The sequence below is a fragment of the Malus domestica genome, chromosome 05 (genome assembly GCF_042453785.1).
Source record: "Malus domestica chromosome 05, GDT2T_hap1".
NCBI classification, from domain to species: Eukaryota; Viridiplantae; Streptophyta; class Magnoliopsida; order Rosales; family Rosaceae; genus Malus; species Malus domestica.
Genome location: NC_091665.1, coordinates 31,437,904 through 31,457,131, shown reverse-complemented (window position 1 = coordinate 31,457,131; position 19,228 = coordinate 31,437,904). Strand labels below are relative to the sequence as shown.

At 36.2% G+C, this 19,228-nt stretch overlaps 4 protein-coding genes across 11 annotated transcripts; 2 read left to right on the top strand and 2 right to left on the bottom strand.

Moving 5' to 3' along the window:
• The first annotated feature begins 143 nt into the window (after window positions 1-143).
• LOC103435917 (scarecrow-like protein 23) lies at window positions 144-2,918 on the top strand. Its single transcript, XM_008374349.3, has 2 exons — window positions 144-926; window positions 2,169-2,918. The coding sequence occupies exons 1-2, from the start codon at window positions 144-146 to the stop codon at window positions 2,916-2,918; spliced, it is 1,533 nt and encodes a 510-aa protein (XP_008372571.2).
• A 679-nt stretch (window positions 2,919-3,597) lies between these two features.
• On the bottom strand, window positions 3,598-8,724 carry LOC103435727 (rab GTPase-activating protein 22). 7 transcript variants are annotated; one of them, XR_011580626.1, is made up of 12 exons: window positions 8,503-8,714; window positions 7,903-8,079; window positions 7,566-7,661; window positions 7,167-7,270; window positions 6,522-6,721; window positions 6,175-6,297; window positions 6,005-6,093; window positions 5,032-5,137; window positions 4,856-4,953; window positions 4,377-4,633; window positions 4,206-4,286; window positions 3,598-4,108 (listed from the first exon to the last, which is right to left on the bottom strand). XR_011580626.1 is itself a non-coding variant. In XM_008374133.4 (12 exons), exons 2-12 carry the CDS (start codon window positions 8,008-8,010, stop codon window positions 3,963-3,965), a joined length of 1,266 nt encoding a protein of 421 aa, XP_008372355.1. In that variant the 5' UTR covers window positions 8,011-8,079; window positions 8,503-8,724; the 3' UTR covers window positions 3,598-3,962. The 7 variants fall into 7 exon arrangements, 3 of the variants coding, with proteins under 3 accessions (XP_008372355.1, XP_008372354.2, XP_070677222.1); XR_011580625.1 differs by having other exon boundaries at window positions 3,598-3,977; XR_011580624.1 differs by having other exon boundaries at window positions 4,377-4,573.
• A 1,851-nt stretch (window positions 8,725-10,575) lies between these two features.
• On the top strand, window positions 10,576-11,856 carry HRGP (60S ribosomal protein L14-1). The gene is given in 4 exon segments (NM_001294079.1): window positions 10,576-10,680; window positions 10,939-11,068; window positions 11,177-11,289; window positions 11,800-11,856. Coding segments are annotated over 4 exon segments (405 nt in total).
• A 680-nt stretch (window positions 11,857-12,536) lies between these two features.
• On the bottom strand, window positions 12,537-18,470 carry LOC103435725 (serine/threonine protein phosphatase 2A regulatory subunit B''alpha-like). 2 transcript variants are annotated; one of them, XM_008374129.4, is made up of 13 exons: window positions 17,684-18,470; window positions 17,092-17,334; window positions 16,804-16,909; window positions 16,551-16,650; window positions 16,112-16,217; window positions 15,854-15,944; window positions 15,428-15,569; window positions 14,937-15,084; window positions 14,727-14,836; window positions 13,886-14,042; window positions 13,651-13,776; window positions 13,412-13,559; window positions 12,537-13,105 (listed from the first exon to the last, which is right to left on the bottom strand). In XM_008374129.4, exons 1-12 carry the CDS (start codon window positions 17,834-17,836, stop codon window positions 13,419-13,421), a joined length of 1,623 nt encoding a protein of 540 aa, XP_008372351.1. In that variant the 5' UTR covers window positions 17,837-18,470; the 3' UTR covers window positions 12,537-13,105; window positions 13,412-13,418. The 2 variants fall into 2 exon arrangements, with proteins under 2 accessions (XP_008372351.1, XP_008372352.1); XM_008374130.4 differs by having other exon boundaries at window positions 17,125-17,334; window positions 17,684-18,446.
• Between the last annotated feature and the right edge of the window lie 758 nt (window positions 18,471-19,228).

Genomic DNA, 19,228 nt, shown 5'->3' with positions numbered 1-19,228 from the left:
CCGGCCATCCCTTCCATACCAAACAACTGCCAAAATTCTGCTGTCATGCGGCCACCCCCTTTAAAAACAAACTCCATCTCTTCATTACCACTCCCCTTCATCGTTTTCTTTCCCTACCAATCTTACTGAAACCAGAATTTCAAATGGCTGATGGGACTGTGCATATAATCCAATCCCACCAACCTTGGATTAATTACCCCAACCCTAATGTCAATGGCTTCCAAAATAATCCCAACTCCGATCCCAAGCCCGTCGAGAACCGGTTTATAAACTTGGAGAGGAGTGAACTATCTCTGTGGGTGGAGCACATATCAAAACAGCTCATCGACGACTTGCCAGAACCCGCCACAGCCGCCAACACCGCCGCCAATGACACGTTACAGACGTCTGAGGACTATTTTGTCCCGTCATCACTTTCCACAGACTTAAATAGTCCGAGGAAAGTCCCACGGAGAAGCTATGGTGAGCATGAGCTTCATGAGCTCCAGCGGGGCAATGAGCTTCAACTCCTTGCAGATAATAATAACGTAAGAGCAAGAGGAGGGAATGATATGAGTAAGCTCGATGAGCATGGCTTAACCCTAATCACCCTTCTCTTCGAATGCGCAGTTGCCATCTCCGTTGACAACCTCCCCGAGGCCCATCGGATGCTCCTCGAGCTAACCCAAATGGCCTCTCCGTACGGGCCATCATGCGCTGAGCGCGTGGTGGCCTATTTCGCCAAGGCCATGGCTAGTAGGGTTATCAACTCATGGTTAGGCATTTCCTCTCCATTGGTCAACTACAAAAGCGTTCATGGTGCTTTTCAAGTCTTCAACACCATCTCCCCTTTCATCAAATTTGCCCACTTCACTTCCAACCAAGCCATCCTCGAGGCCTTTCACCACCACGATATGGTTCACATTCTTGACCTCGACATCATGCAGGTACATATGGTTCGAAATTTCGATGGTACTTTACGGATAATACTTGCCTCCTTCCATTAGAATTAGACATTCCTACAGTCCTAGCTACCAATCACAGTTTAATGTGCTCATAAGATTTTCTTTTTATATATTTAAGAAGAAATTAGGTTCTCATCCTTATTTTTTCTACTCCATTGATTAAAACATTATTCCTTTTCAAATTTTGATCAAGTCCTTTAGTTTTAATAAACGTCATTAATTATTAAACAAAGAATTTACACGTCAAGATAATTAAGTTTTATTTTTAAATATAGTCATTTAGTGTTAGAAACGTTACATTTGGTATATTATATTTATGGCTAAACTTTTTATCATATATTTCTATTTCTAATTTGTACCCATTTTTAATTTGCAACCCTTTTTTAAATTGTACCAATTTTCTTTTAAATTTTAATTTGTACCCATATATTGATTTCTTTTTGTCCCTTATTTTTTAAACTTTTATTTGTACTCATAATTTTTTAACTTTTTATTTGTACGTACCCGTAATTTATTTATAATGTACCCATTATTTTTTTTTTACAAATGTACCACTTTGTTATATGTAAAATGTATCCCTATTTTTTTTTTGTAAGTACCATTTTTTATGTAAAAGTACCCATTTTTTTAATGTAAAATCTATTTATTTTTTAATCTAAAATGTACCATTATTTTTTTAATATAAAATGTATCCATTGTTTTCTATATAAAATGTACCCACTCTTTTATGTAAATGTACCAAATATATATATATATATATATATATATATATATATATATATATATATAATGTAGCCAAATTTTATTATATAAATGTACTCATTTTATAAAAATAAAAAAAAATAAAAAAATCCAATTTTTTTTATAATCTAGGATGCACCCATAATCAATTATTATTATTATTATTTTTATCAAAACCCATAAGCAATTTTGAATAATTAAATTGGTAGTGTAAATGAAAGAAAAAAAGGGGTTGAGTCTTTATTAGTATTTTTGCATTTCTTTTATTATTATGTCATTTATGTAGCAAGAGAGGAACTTCAATAAAAAATCTAAAATGCATAAGGTTTGAGCCTATAACAGTTAGGGACAAGGACTGCAACTAAATTATCCCTATATTTAATGAGTTATTTTTGTATATACGTCAAACTATGATTTTGCAAGAATAAGTTATTTCTCTCGTGTTATATAATTTTAACTAACTTCGATGTATATTGTGTGCAGGGTTTGCAATGGCCAGCCTTGTTTCACATTCTCGCCACACGCATGGAGGGTCCTCCACATGTGAGAATGACCGGCATGGGCACATCATCGGAAATCCTGCTGGAGACCGGAAAGCAACTCTCAAGTTTTGCAAGGAGACTCGGACTGTCATTCGAATTTCATCCAATTGTCAGGAAAGTTGGTGAGGTAGATGCTTCCATGGTCCAAGTACGGCGAGGGGAGACCCTCGCCGTGCACTGGCTGCAACACTCGCTGTACGATGCAACTGGCCCCGATTGGAAAGCGATGAGATTCATTGAAGAATTAGCACCAAGGATTATCACGCTAGTAGAGCAAGACATGTCACATAGTGGCTCATTTTTGGACCGTTTTGTTGGGTCGTTACATTACTACTCGACGATGTTCGATTCACTAGAATCATACTTGCCTAGTGACAACCCTAACCGGCACAAGGTGGAGCACTGCCTGTTTTATAGAGAAATCAACAACATATTGGCGATTGGAGGGCCGGCGAGAAGCGGTGAAGACAAGTTCCGGCAGTGGAGAAGTGAGCTTGGGGCCAGAAGTGAGTTCATGCAAGTAGGGATGAGTGGGAATTCAATGGCACAAGCACAGTTGATATTAAATATGTTCCCTCCTACACATGGGTATAGCCTTGTGCAAGGAGATGGCACTATTAGGCTTGGGTGGAAGGATACTAGTTTGTATGTTGCTTCTGCATGGACATGCTCTCATGCTTCTAAGATATAACTACCCAATTTTTTATACAAGCAATATTGGAGAGGGTCTGAAGGAATATCGAACGTAGGATTTATATGGGTTTTTTTACCTTCATGTGAAATGGTTGGTCATTGTTTAATGACTAGCTTTTACCTGACAGTGTGACATATTATGCTGCCATATTTTCAACAAACTTGTTAAATGGTTAATTGAACGTAAATCACTTGCTTATTTTAATTCGTTTCGTATTTAAAAAATCATAGAAACCTGTTATTATTAGTCCATAAAAGGTCATTATGCACTGCTAGAATCCAATAACATCTCGCAATTGTTCAACATTTTTTTTTATTCTAATTAAATCAGTTAAATATTATTTTTTTGGATGCAGGGTGCCCTGATGCCAGCAAAAAATGTTGCTCATGAAATGTAGTTCGGACAAGTGGCCATTTACCACAGTGGTGAAAAGGAGTTGAGCCTTTGCATGACATCGTGGGCTCAAACTCCGTCAGTGGTTAAGTTAACTTCTAATCTAACAAAATCTATCATCTAACAAAAAAAGACAAAAAAAAAAAAAAGAACTGTAGTTTGGACAAGGCCAGTGTGCAAGATGCTGTGAAGATGGTGAGACACCACCAGCAGGGTGTGCCTCCCATCGACATCGGTTCATGAAAATTCGCTTCGCAATCAGTTTCGAAATAAAATCACGGCAGAGGCAAAATTCGTGTTGGTCGATAATTGCGAAGAATACAATACAATGTAATACAATAGCACATCCGAGGTGAATCTCAAAAGTGAAAGCTCACATTTGTTTCTGTTTTGTGCTTTGCTACCATGTAACCAGACAATGGCAGCTCACGGAAACGTTTCATTCAAAATCTTATATTCTATGAACCCTATGACTTTACAAATTATGACACCATGCTCGGTTTTGAGAGAGAGAGAGAGAGGGCTAGCTACAAAGAAAACATAACGAAAAAAGTGACCAAAAAATTGTAGCTGTTTGCCCGTGTCACCAACTCGCCATCGCTTGGGTGCAAAATTTCGATGAACAAAGTTGATACCCCAGGAAAACATCTATGACTTTACGGTCTGCAAGAGCAAAAGGAGAAGAAATCCTTCAGTTTCTAAATCAAGGAAAGAGCCTCCTCTACCATGCTCACTCCTCTAGAAATCTTTTCGAAGAAGCATTTATCTGGAATTTATTTTTGTGTTTTCTTTATCTGGAGAAGAGGAATTATAATCAAGTTTTCGAAAATCTCACAATCCCCAAATAAAACAAAGTGCCCTGGTTATGCCTTGCTTTAGATGAACACATACCTTCAGGTACTTTTTGTGAATTCTCAATGCCTCATTACATGCCTTTCTAGCATCCAGATTTCCGGTTATGCCACCTAAGATCTGGAGACCAGTACGAGATTAGTTAACAGTGAACAAAAACAGTAACATGCATGTGCATTGAACATGAGAGAGAGAGAGAGAGAGAGAGACCGAGACAACATCATCTAGACCCTTAGCCTCCTTTAAAAGTTGCTTATTTTTGGTTTCAAGAACACTTGCAACAAGAAAGACGGAAAGTGCACCATGTTGTTCTGTGTATCCCGTCTTCACAATGTTTCTCTCGAACTTGCCATATTGCTTTAGTTCTTTGTCATTTACATTTGGTGGTGTAGCACCCCCACTCGGACCTTCATATGATGAGAAAATGTTTGGGTTGTATTCCATGGCCCACATCAGCTGAAACCAATCTATATTACTGACTTAAAACAAGCTTATGAAGGAAAGCAAAGAAAAAAAATAAATACCCCTCAATACATTAATTACATTGAGATCCACAAGACCTAAAGTTCGAATTCACATTAGAAATTGACAACGTGAATTCAAACTATATCTCATCCATCATCCTGGAAGTATCTATGTCTCAATAAAAAAAAAATCCAGTACGGCAAAAGTACAGTTTTCCTACTCACCTCCCAAAGATACAGTGCATCCACAAAGGAAAACTCTCTTCGGAACAGGACCATTAGCATGCGAAAAGCAAATAAATACTCCCCGCCATCTAGATCCTCTGTCAATTAGATGGAAATGGAGTTTTAGCTAAGTACGAAGGACCTGTGTTAGTTGACATGCACAGAGGAAGTATTACCAAGGTGCTGATGAAGTTTAGGATCAATAGTTTTGATTACTTGGGAGAGTGTACCCAGCTGAGATTGCACCCCTATCGAACTCGCACTGCACCTAAAATTTTCTCGCTGTTTTCAAAACAAAAGCAGGAATCTGAATTATACCCTAACAGAAGCATATCACAAGCACAAATCATCTAACAAATCATTTAAAGAAAATTTGTATCGGTAAATAATAAAAATGAACAAGACAAATAATCAGCCTCAAGACCCCCAAAAGACAACTTAACACTTCTTAGTTTCTTGTCATGCATGATCTCTATCAGAAGGGAATTAAACACACCATCGATGAAACCAGATGAGTCTTTAGTAGATGTTGGAATCCGATCCAGTTCAGCAGAACAAAGTTAGAACTCCTTTTCCAGTATAATTTAAGGTCAAGTATGCCACATTTAACTTGACTATAAGTTAAAGAGTTGATATAACCATTGAAACTTGCCTAATTGTAACTTGTATCTGACTTTTGATGCCTAATGCTGAATATGTTGCCTTTATTTACTAGTGCAGCGCCTGACAGATTCAGCACAGCCAACATTCATGTATCTGTTGGCTAGAGAACTTCTGCTAATTATATTTTAGGAATCCATTTACAATGTTTTATAGAGTCAATTTCCTAAATACCTTCTAGGTCTGCCAATCATCCATCTTAATTCTTAACACCCTCACATCCATTCTCGGTACACCTTTCTCAACCGTCCATTCTAGTCTACATGATCAATTTGAGTAGCCAGGACTCAGACTACACAAAGAATAAGACAACCGAAATTGCTCTAGTCAAATACTAGATCTCAGTTTAAACTAGTCACACTATCCTACCTGTTCGGAATCACTCATAACAAGTTCATGGATAATGGACAGTAAAAAGTGGCAGTTAACACTGCTCTATCAAAACAAGCAACCGATAATAGTACCATCAAGGTAAGAAGTAAAACATACCAGCCTTCGCATAGCACGTTCGAAACACCAATAGGCATCTGCTTCATTTTCAATAAGAATTACCATTGGCGAGCATATATCATTCATTCCTGCTCAAAAGTGCCCATTATAAAATGTCACTTAATACTGTTCAACTTTGATAGAATCACTTGATATTCAGAGACATTCACCTTGAACATAACCAATATCATTGTCCACCCAAGCATAAATTGAAAGAATGTCCCAAAGTTTTGCCTGATTAGCTTGACTTTCATAAAAGACAAGTGCTCGATCGGTGCGAACAACATCCAAACCTACAAGCCAAACCCCCCAGTTGAGTAACCACTTCTAATGGTTAACATAAGTTAAAATAACCATGAGATACCAAAATAGATAAAGGTTCAGAACTTAAAGTATTGAAAAAGAAAAAACCTAAAAGTGAACACTTGGTAAAATAAACATAAGATACTCAAACGTGTATGGTTCACAACTTATCCAAATTATGTAGTTTTGCAACACATATGCAGCAGATATGTACCAATTTGATGCAAAAAAAGCTTCCACTGAATCACTTTCTTGTCTGAAGAAGCATGGTTTGCAGCCCCTGTCATATTGCCATTTTCTGATTCTTCTGTTGGTTGGCCATCGTCTGTGATGATTGGCGTTGTAATAAATTTTCCACTGCCAATAACTGGAACCATCTTCTGGCATTCAGCTTTCAATCTGTTATACTGCTCCCTAAAATTGTATGTTATACATTAAATCACCATATTAAATTAAAATAATGTAAGATGGGGTCGATGGACAGCATACCACTGGGACTTTTTTTTGTTACGGGAAATAATGTAAGGGGAAACTAGAATATGAAAAACCACCTAGTGATGCCAGACTAGAAAAAAAATCTTTACCCCTTCCAAGCCTCACTAACCTCACATTTCACCTGCACCCCTCTTTATCTACCAAAAAACTACAGCACATACTTAGGTCTAACACCCAAAACCAAGTGAAGGAAAAAATCATACAACCCCATCTCGTAACCATCCATGCTACTAAAATATATTACTCTAGAGCAATTCAAAACTTAAAGAACCAGGATCTTTCCATGGATCCAGCATCATGAGGTTATGTTCAAATTGTGAGCCGTCTTCTACATATTAGATTGCAAAAAACAAAAATGTTTTACCTCCGGCGCTGCCTGAGCTGATTTCGTTCATCGAAGGTGCTATTTGGATCAAAGCAACCTAACAAGAACTCCCAAACTACACCCTTGATTGCAGGATGGACACCCTAGAATAACAAATGAAGTAAGAAGATATATACTATATATCTTACACATACAATTTGAAATTTGAGTGAACCAAAGGAGCATTATATGGTGTATCTAACACCAGCAAGGCTAAAAATTATATATGATGTGTTTGCTATATCCTACACGCAGAATTTAACGTCTACTTTTTTTCTTTTGTTGGGGACACAACTCAATATCACAAGTGACGAAACACACATAGAAACATATAACAATCCCCCACCTCCAACAATAGATCCTAACTCAAAAAGAAGTTACAAATGAACAGATGGTTACCCCTCGTTGGATTCGTCTAAGCACTTTAGCTATATCCAAATGACCATCTTCAGAGAAGGCAGCATGCCATCTTCTTTCACTAAGAGTTTTCCCCGCCTGCAAAAGGCGATACTTATAAGCATAAATCACACGTGTTTGTCACAAGTACAAGAAAGTAATCATGTTGTGAATCTTGCGATTGAGCATTGGTGGTGCATAACCATATCTTTTCAATGGAAAAACACTAGAAATTATCTTAGCAGCAATAATTAAACTGTTCCATAAGGTGGTTGAACTCAATTCTGTTAGACAGAGCTAAAAGATAAATTAGCAACAAAATGAAGTGAAAAGGGCATACCCTGAGCCTAAAGCGCGTCTTCGGGATGTCAACTTGGCATTCTGGTTTAATAGGATAGAAAGCATCTAACTCAGCTGTTGAAGCTTTCTTCATAAAAAACAACGCCATTTTCCCTCGCAACCAAGCATCCAAGATACAACCAATTCAATAGCTTTCGCCTTTTCTTTGTCCGGGCACCTAAATTCAAGTACAGCGTCAGTATCACTTAAACATAAACACTAGGAAGATCACATATACTCGATAACGAAAGGAAACAAACATATGGGATCATCCCACAAAACATCACTGTCACATACCCAAAATACCAAACTTCCCCAACATTATATCATTTTACATAATCTTATCTCCAATGGAAAGTTTTCACATTTCAATATCTCAAACCACCAATCTATGATAAACCCAAAATCCCCCTTGCCCTTCAATGATTCATAATTCGTTCGTGATGAATCAAAAACAATATAAACATTTAAGCATCTCAAGATTAAAACTTTATGACAAAATCCCAGAAACAAGAGAAACCCAGATCCACAAATCATCTTCATGTTCATTCTACACACCAAATGCATTCAAAACATTAAAAAAAATGTAGATTTCTAATACCTTCACTAACTGGAGTCTTAGAAATTCAAATTAGAATTGTAAACGCTGCGACCCGTTTGAGCTTTTCTTCAAGATGGTAAAAAAAATGCACACAGATTGGAGAGAACGAGAGATGGGAGCGAAGAAGGCGCAGGAATAATATAGGAAAGGAAAGTTTTGCATCCATTTTTTTTTCAACGGTAAAGGAAATCTTCTATTCTTTTGAAGCGTACCACTTTTGCTTTATGGCAATTTTATGGTCAAATTTAACGTTGTTTTGTTTATTTAGGTGGAGAAAACTATCAGAAAATGTAACAAATTTTACGGTTCGAGTTTGTTAACGCAGAAGTTCAAAACTAAATTGAAAGTAAAGGTACAAATATAATGGTTATGAAATTTACAAAGCCTTAAATCTTTCTCTTAAACTAGTTTGGTTGTGTTTTTATAAAAATGTTTATGTTGTGTTACGAGAATATATAATTATAAAATAAAATAGTTAAGTATTTAATAAATATTCTACTTTAAAAGTGCTTGTAGCGTAAAAATAAAAAAATATATAAAAAAAAAGTTTTTTAGTGTTTGATAAATTTTTATGTAAAATTATTGTGTTTGGATAAAATAAATGACTAAAACTAATATGGTGTTGGATGTGATATTATTTCCTTTTTGTAACCCATTGATTCTTCAGGAAATTGAAGGTGGCTGTCTTTTTTCCCCTAGAGTGCAAGGGTTTTATTTGGTATTTAATTTTTTTATTAAATGGTATTATTCACTAGTGTTTGAAAAAAAAAAAAAACTAGTTTTTTTGAAAGTTGATTTGAGCTGCTTCCGCTTTTTGACTTTTAATGACTGTTGATTTTGCAAAAAAAAAAAGATCTTATTTTATTTTACCAAACACGTTTAACACCCTAAATTAATTGTTTTATAAAAAATTTAAGCAATCTCAAAAAAAAAAATTTGCTCGAAATCAAAGCCAAACTAGTACTTATTAAACTATATAAAAATTGTTTGTAAATTTGACAAACCAAAGAAAATTGATACGTTTTAAAACATTAGGGTACGGAAAAAACAAAATCGAGTACAAATAAAATGGTCTATATTCAATTAGAGCATACAGAAAATACTTTAAGTGACTTTAGAACTTTAAAACCGTTTTCAATCATTTTTCTTTTTAACTAGTTACTAAAGGTAAAGTATGAAGAAGCATTCACACTAGTACTGCAGTATAGTGATATTTATTTATTCTTCTATGGTGAGAGGTTTATATTTGACTTATTTAATCAGTTTGATATCTAAATATGATTAGTTTATTGTGTTGTTAGAGCATCTCCAAAGGAGATGCCAAAATGTACACATCAACTATAACAGTAAAAGAAAGACCACCCTAATATTCTCCAACCGAAGTGCCAAATTCTATGTGGCGATGACATGGATTGGCAACAAAAGAGGTTACTGTCAAATTTGACAGCAACTTCAAATGTTTTTTTATTAATTATCAAATGTATTTTATTAATTTTTAATTAGTTTAATCATTTATTATAATTAATGTTGAGTTACCGATGCAATTATCAACTTTTTTCTTTTTTTCAATCAAGGAATATGAATAGATTACTGATTAAATTTTAAATGTCTTTTATTAAATTTTAATTAGTTTAATATTTTATTTTATAAAATAATAAAATAATAATTTAATTTGACATATCAGTTAGAGAACAAAACTTTAAAAAATATCAAAGTGCCACATAAGCTGTCAAAATTTAAATTTTATGTTCAAAATTTGACATCTTATTTGGAGATGGTCTTAGTCAAAGTACGTCTAATATTGGTGTATAAAAAAATAAAGGATAAAGAAGACTTGATTGTAAAGAAAGGAATATGTAAGGGCACAAATGAGAAAGGACTATTCTACTAATATTATAGCCAATAGAATTCACGAATGTAGAAATTCCCACCAAAATCTCGACCGCAGCGGATCCCCGCTCAGCTTCAACAAAACCCTATTTCGTCACATCTCAAACCCTAGCTATCCCCTCTTGCCTCTCTCACTCATCTTCTCCGACTCCTCTGCCCCGATTTGTCCGATCGTCTGAGAAAATGCCGTTCAAGAGATACGTGGAGATTGGACGAGTTGCTCTCGTCAACTACGGCAAAGACTACGGCAAGCTCGTCGTTATCGTCGATGTCATCGACCAAAACAGGGTATGTTCTTGCTTTTATTTGCGCAAAATGCCATTTCTCCTCAATGCATTTTGCTTCAAAGCTTTCTGCTTTACGATTAAAACGCTGAGTAAAATAATGGGTATGTGTTTGTTTAATTTTGTGAAATATTATATGAAATTAAGCTGAATTTTGATGAAATTTTACAAGAAGATAAGCAGATTTTTAGTTTATAAGTAGATTATTCTGTATTAATTATTTTGGCAAGGAATTGACAGAGACATGCTGTTTGTTTTGCAGGCTCTGGTTGATGCACCTGACATGGTGAGGACCCAATTGAACTTCAAAAGGCTATCGCTCACCGATATCAAAATCGACATCAAAAGGGTTCCGAACAAGAAGACTCTGATTGCTGCAATGGAGGCTGCTGGTGAGTTTTGACTTTTGAATGAATATGGAAAGATGAGAATTTAAGATGTATCTAATTTTATGTTCTTGTTACCAACTGAATTGAGTTTTTTCGGAATGTGGTTGGCAGACGTAAAGAACAAATGGGAGAAGAGCTCGTGGGGCAGGAAGCTGATAGTGCAGAAGAGAAGAGCTGCACTCAACGATTTTGATAGGTTCAAGCTTATGTTGGCAAAGATCAAGGTGTGTTATTAATCTCACATTTTTCTTTTCTAAAAACTGAGGTTTCTCGTTCCTCTTATTTGTTTAATTTCTAGTTTTGTATGTTCATAAGATTTTCATTCAACGTGTGAGGAGTTGACAAAACCGTTGAGGGTAGGCTTTCGGCTCTCGCCTTCCCTTTTTCACACCTAATGTTAAGACACTGCCAATTAGGTATCGATAGCTTTTAAATCTGGAAAGTCTGCCGGGATTTGCCTGTGCAATTTCTACCGGGAGCTAAATTATTTCTTCAGTTTCAATTGCATGGTAGTTGTTGCTCAAAGTACCCCTCGTAAAAGGGACAGAGCTGATGCAAAGTAAAAGGATGAATCTTTTGATGCAAAGTAAATAATTGAAGTTTTAGAAAACCCCGATCAGATGACTGCCTGATTGGGTTTGTACAGAGGGCTGGAATTCAACCGAACCCTCAGTTGTTGGTACACTGGTTAATTTATTTTTTTTAATGTTGTTTTGGTTTTTATGTTTGTACAGAGGGCTGGAATCATCAGGCAGGAGCTAACGAAGCTCAAAAAGGAGAGTGCAGTCTGAACGCAGTCCTGTTAACACATCTCTGGCGAGTTTATGTTTTGATTCGTAGTTACAGGTGGAAATTAGCTGCAATTCGTTAAACCTTGTATGGATTTCTTTGAAACGAAACACATCCGACGAATTTTCGATCGCAAATTAATCCTCTGTTATGTTAAACCATAGTTTTGATTTTCTAAGACTTGTTTGATCTCGTATTTAGATGGTGGTGCACAATTGGTGCCATGTTTCCCCTGCTTTGTTTCCTTTTAAAGACCTATCTATGAATTTGCCCTCATCTGAATGTGAAATTTCCAAATCAGTGGATTCTTCTTTTGTCGGCGGAGAAACCCTCCGCCCGATTAAAGTTAGAACACTGTTTGGCCCCTTATGTTAAAGTGTGGTTCCTGCTTGCATGCAGATCACATCTTAACACAAACAGCTACGTTTGTAGATTGTGATTTCTGCAACAAGGAGTGACTAATTACCAAGTATTTTCCTTCAAATTATTTCCCCTAACGGCATGACTAATCATATCAAACCCACAAACCCATATTATAATTTGTAAGGAAAACTAATGAAAAGAGTTTGAAAACTTTGAGTTTTAACGATAAAGACAAAATAAAGAGTAAAATGAATAGTACCAGAATTGACATTTTAGTGTAAAAATATGGTTTTTTGTTAAAGTGAGCAGTATCGGAAGCTTTTCGTTAAAGTTCCGTAATTTATAAGCATGTTTGGCTAAACCTTGCAAAAAAACTCAAACTTAGGGATTAGGGTAACATTACACAGCCTCCACCACATTCTTTCCTTTCTCAATTATTTTAATTTAAAAAAAAAAAATCCAATAAAAGAAATCTATAGACAAAGGTATAAAGCAAGAGAAAGCAAAGAAAATAAAATGGTGAGGGGGATGTTGGACCAAAGCAGAGCATCTGAGCAAATGTTACAAGGCACTTGGAAGTTTACTAACACCATAAGAAAAGCAACCGGCTGGTTCGAGCTGCTTGCAGAACAGCATGGACTACCGTTACCTCGACGACGATTGGTTTGTAGTACTCCATACCGAAACTCCTTGAGTTCCATCAAAGTGCAAATGAGTGCCAATCCTGCTTGAAATTTACCATTGATGAATGTCGCACGACCAAGCATGAAATTTAATGTTGAACAGGACTAGATCCACTGATGAGTGCCACGGAGCATCTTGACATAAATGATTCTTTTCACTGGACGAGCGACTTTGACGAAAGATCGGAAGCTATCTCGTATGCAGCTGGATAAACAAAAAAGAGTCATAAATCAGTTAACAAGCATAATTTGGCTGCTCTGCACAACATAGTCAAGCAAAACCTCCCCTTTTCAACTATTATTCATCATCTCTAAGAAAATATTAGAGAAGAATAGATTCTACACAGCAAGTAACGGGCGGATTCACATTAAAACCATGTCTTTGAGTCGGGAACAAAATATTTTTCGTCCTATAATTACAAAAGTACGACGGTGCATTCATTTCATGATGAACATAGCACTTCCAGATATTTACGCTCTTTTCCACTGGAACTCCATGTAAACCTCTCACCTGGAACTTAAAAAGGAGCCTCAAGTGATTCATCCCAAACTTCTACACTTCCATTAGAGGCATTCTCAACATCTTCTTCCATTGACAACCGTATATATTCTCTGTGTGCAAAGCGGTCCCACTCAGTCAAAGTTGGATCCTCACGTTCCTGCATGCATCAAAATGCCAGAACACCGTTATTGTACCCGAAAATCACCCAGTATTTCTCAATTTCTCATACATAACCCTTGCAAAAATACCTGACGAATAAGAAAAGGATCGCGACTTTCAAATGCTATGAATTTATTAAGGTTGAAAAGGATATTGAAGACATTCCCTGAAAGTTTGCAACCTTTCAAGTCAGCTACAGTGAGATAATCTTCCCTCTGCAAGAAAGATGTCAAAATTAGTCATGTCCAATGTGTGACTGATAGTAAGATACAATTTAGTAATATAGTAAAAATAACAATGATGACGAGGAGGATGATATTTGACCTCTGGTGCAATCATGTCAACTATTTGGCACAAAATATCCTCGAATAGAACAGGCTCTTGGGCCATGCATTCCATACGATGCAGCTGCTCCTCATAAAAGAACTGCAACTCATTGGGCGTAAGGACTCCATTTCCATCCAAATCTATACATCTGAACCTACAAAATGAGATTTGAGTCAATAAAAGGGGAAAAAAGCAGACAAAGTAAAAAATGAAAGAAAACCAGGTTGGTGAAACAAGGCTTGTCCTCACAGCAATGTTTATGGTTACAGTTCACTAAAGTATATGCATGACTTATCTCTGATGCTTGACTCATGCTAAACATCTCATATATTGAATTTTCGTTACAAAAATTGTCATACTGCTCTCCTATACAAGATTTTCCTTGTGTTTTTGTAAATTTGGATTGCAGGATGACTGTTTTGAAGTGCTAATAACAGCTTCAAAATGAAAAAGTGATTCATAATCTTTGAGCTCCAATGCATCTGATAATTTCCACAGAGAATGGGAGGTTACAATTCAAGCGCATGAGAAAAATTCGCAAAAAAAGGGGCAAGTTTCTTTTTCAATTTACAATTATAATCTTTCACTACTGAGAAGTTTATTTTTAAATATACTGCTGAAGCGGACATTTCAGAGAGTTAGAATATTAAACCAACTTCCAAGATTTGGATTATTAAAATATAGATTTCATGCTTTTCATGTTTAGATGCATCTAACAATGACTACATCCACTTAAAAACAGAGCATTGACTGCACTTGTAAAAAATAAGAATTCCATGACATAAAAAATTACTGAATGTCAGAATGGAAAAAAAACAAAGAAACAAGAAACGTATACCAATACTCAAGGCTGGGCTCACACGACTTATCCTCCTCTGACAACATGAAGTAAACAAAATCTTCATAACCCATCTTCCCTTCAACCTTGCTAGTAAACTTTCTCGGAATCTGGAATGGAATTGAGCAAATACACAATCAATGTGGAAACCTCATTCAGGTAAATAATTTGTTCCAGAAGTTTGAAGAGGAAGCTATAAGATACACCAACCTGTGAAAATATTCGATCAACGATCCTGTAGGTAAGAGCATGATTACCATATCTAACAAGATTCTCTTTGTCGATCAAGAAATCGTGGTCTGTGTCCAGCTCCCAAAATTTGCAATATATGACATAAAAATGTTCATAAGAGAAGTACCTGAAATTTGGCAGGAAAGAAAACATCAATAACATAGTTTAGTAGTTTAACACAATTTAGTAAAGAAAATGAAATCTGGGTTCCCTTTGGGCAATCTAAGAAAAATGCTGGTAGGCTGTTCTTATGTTCCTTCTAAATCTTTCATCCACTATAACATCTTTCAGGTTAAGTTAAACAGTCAAACCATTGAAACACAGCTAAGTTCAAAATCAAAGCTTCCAAGAGTACTATTTACTCCCCTACAAACCCCACATCATTATATAGAACTATATTAGTAGGGGCACACGTGAAGTAAGAAACGCTAATCGGTACTTGAATATTGATGTTCCAATGACAATCAAACCTTAGAACTTTGTTAATGTCATCTTCCTCATCTGCATGTTGCATGGCAGCAATTAAATTTCCTCGTTTTAGCTCCCTGAGAGTAAGGCGACCATTTCCTGATCTGTTTATGTAGTAAAATATTCTGTACATTACAGTTTCAGCTGAGGCATTGAAAATGAAGCTTATGTAAGCAAATAGTAGTATGAAAAAAAAAAGTGTGAGCAGTAAAAATATTCACTTAGAAAACTGAAAGGTCATCTCAAAATACAAAAAAAAAAAAAAAAAGGTGTGCCTAATGCCACAATATAATTAACTACTTGAGTCGACCATATATTTCACAACAAATTCAGTTAAACCCCTATTGTCACTTTTCAGATTTCTATCCTCATGATCTTAACCGGACATCAAACAATATTGCACTAACTTAGTAGTATAAAACACATACCATATCTTTCTTGAAATTCAGGAGTTCCATGTAAAAATTCCAACCCTGGATGGGTTGCCACAAGCTCTAGAAGAATGGGTTTGAAGTCTAGCTGCATTGAGAATGAGGGCAGACAATTGAGAATATAGAATACAGAGCCAATATGTGTGAAAACAATGGTACATAACTGAGAGAAATAGGCACTTAAGTAAGAAGAAAGGGCTTCAATCGAAATGCAATTTTCATAGACCATATAGAGAAAATAGCGTTCAATCAAACCTGAGTAAGGTAATTACGATCAGATTGCTTTAGAATTTTAAATATTTGAGTTGTTGTATCCATTGTCAGCATATTTCCATCGACCCAATATTTGATGAATGCATCCCTACAAACCAATTTTGTAGATCAGCATATAATAAAAATATATAGAACAACAAGAAGTAAAAGATAGATAAATGTATGTGGCTTGTTGAATCATGGTTCTATGAGTAACAGAAGCTTGTCAACTAATGAATAAAAGAATATAATAAAAGGTAGAAGCATCACAAATAAAATTTACACTGGGTATGGTGATACAACCAGCTGAAGGACCTAACTTCCCAACAAAAAAGACATGACAAGAAGCATTTCTTACTTTTTATTCACAACTCATATATTGGGGTCCCATTAAAACGAGATCTAATTGCGTTTAGTAAGCTTAATTACATTTTCTGCATACCTCGTCACTATCCCGCTGCAGCTAGTATCAATCTTTCTAAAGAGGGCAGAAGAGAAAAACGTTGGCAGCTTGCATAACTCCTTTGTAACCAACTTAAACTCTGCATAACCATAAAAATAAAATAAACTCCTTGCTTTGAAAATATTCAGTTTCACTAATCTCTGCTAGTGGATGGGTAAGGGGTGATTAACGAGAGGGAATTCGTGTTTTTTGCTTTTCTAAAGGTGAATTACAGATCAGATACACATCTCACCGTGCAGTTGCAATCCATCCATCTGACCACTGAAGAGGTCATCAATTCTAGAAATACATTGCTCCTTAAGTTCCTTTGGTGGTGGTGGACCGTTTTGAAAATAGAACTGCAAATCATATTAAAACATACAAAACTATGAGAATTAATTCTTCAATCTTGACAGCATAAAAAGAACCCAGTATTCAAGTTCACAACTAAATTTCTACTTCAAAATATTAACAAAAATAACAACGGTACATTGGTATTAGTAGTAGTAGTAGTAGTAGGGCAATTAGAATGGAGTTTGACCTGAGGAATAGATTCTCGCACTGGTTCACTAACCAATTTTAGCGGAGAGCGAAGAGAAGAAGGACTAGTCTTCAGCTTTGAAAATCGCGGAGAACCAGAGGAACTTCTCGGCGAAAGTGGAGGTGTACTTCCAGCCGGAAACATGGAAGGTAATGCATTGCTCCCGGCAGTATTTGCACTTGAAGAGTTCCCAGGGGCATTGATAGGAATTCCTGCTATTGCATCATCGACTAGAGACTTCACCTGTCAAATCAAACCGCAAAACACCATCAGATAAACATCAACGTTTACAATACCTGAAATTACCCAATATACAGTTCTTCTGGTAATTATGTCTACCCGAACCGCACATAAATACTCACAAAAACAAACCCTTTACTTCAATTACAAGAACTATTATGAGTGAGGGAAGAGTAATAAAAGACATGAGGCCATAACTGATAGCGACAGCTCTACCATAAATAAAGTACTAAAGCTAACAATGGAAACCATATAAATATCCAAACAAGAGCTACAAGCTATAGCTTTGAGTCCCAGAAATGCACATTGATAACAAAAACTGTACATGAAGACAGAAAAGTGAGCAAATTACCAAACGGCCGGTTTGCGGAAGCGAAAGCCACTGTGCGAACAAATCCTCAGCAATCTGGGGACTGGTTTTAAGGGCAAACGGAGACAATTCCGGCAGCTGTAAGAGCTCAGGATCCAAAGAACCAACATCCCCTGCTACTGCGTCTATATCCATCGAGAATTCACCCCTTCAACCAAAATCATCAGAATCACCAACTCTTCACCTCCTACCACAATCCCAACCCACTCGCTTTCGATCAATTTTCAAGCCGAAATTTTGAATAACCCTAGGTCGGAACCGAAACGAAACCGACAGTCCGAACACAGCCACTGAGCTTTAGCTCTGAATTGAAACGGAAACCCTAGGCCGGAATCCCAATTGAGACAGAAAGATGGAAGAAGCAGTACCAGTATCTACTCTCAGATGCTCTGTGAGAACGAACGAGCGAACGGACGCCTTCTTACGACTCTGAATTCTCACTGGTCACTGCAAGTGAACTCAGACACCGCCGCGAAACCTCCCGGTTTTGGGCGGTTCCAGGGAATCGGAAAACCGCGCTCTGAAGAAATCGTGTCTGAAGTGAAACTTTGGGAAGACAGAGGTCTATCTTGGGCAGAGAGAGAGAGAGAGAGAGAGAGAGAGAAGACTAAAAAAATAGAGGGGGCGGCGATGAGCGATATGATGGGCGCCACGTGGGATTTTATGTAAACGGAAACTGCCGCCGGGTCCCGGAGACTTGCTTGTCCACGGTCTCTGACTATTTCAGTTGCCGCAGGGTGAACCCAAAGATCTCTCTTTCTATTTTCTCAACTTAAAAGGAGACAATAATTGGTTAATATTGTTTTTTTTTTTGTTCATTTTTTGAGTTGTTTATAGTGTTAAAAGAAAACTACAAGTATATTAAACATATAAGAGTCTAGAATTGAAAGAAGTTTTATTGGTATTTCGTTAGTACTAGATTAGCGGGGTGAATTCATTGGCGGAGCCAGATTATAATAAGAGTAGGGGAGATTGAAGAGGAGATTTGGAAGTGCAGAAGAGAATAGGCGATATCATCCTGGTTTTTAAGTGGCTCTGTGTCTGTATTGGTGTATTACTAATAGAATGTTACTATAATAAAATGTATGGCACAAGGACAAGGGAGGAGCATTGTAAAATGAGAGGAGAAAGATAGTCAAGCTGGCAATTTCAAACATAGAACATGAATTATGACAATATAATGTAATTTGATTCTTGTGTCTGTTTGAAAGAAATGTATTTTCATGGAGATAAAGCTTTTAATGCCACATAGCGCGCGAAATACAAAATTTGATGAAATATGATATTTATTTCTATAAGTATCGAAATTTTCATAAATGAAGAAGCTAATAGTAGAGTTATCATCTTCCAAATTATAATTGATATATTTATATATAAATATGGATAGGGAATTGTTATTAGTACTTCAAAAATCTCATTTCGTACTCCAAACTTTCTATAATTAGAAATAAAAAAATACACGTGTTAGGAATGCAAATTAAGATTTTTGGAGTGCTAATAATAGTTCTCATGTGGATAACTATATAA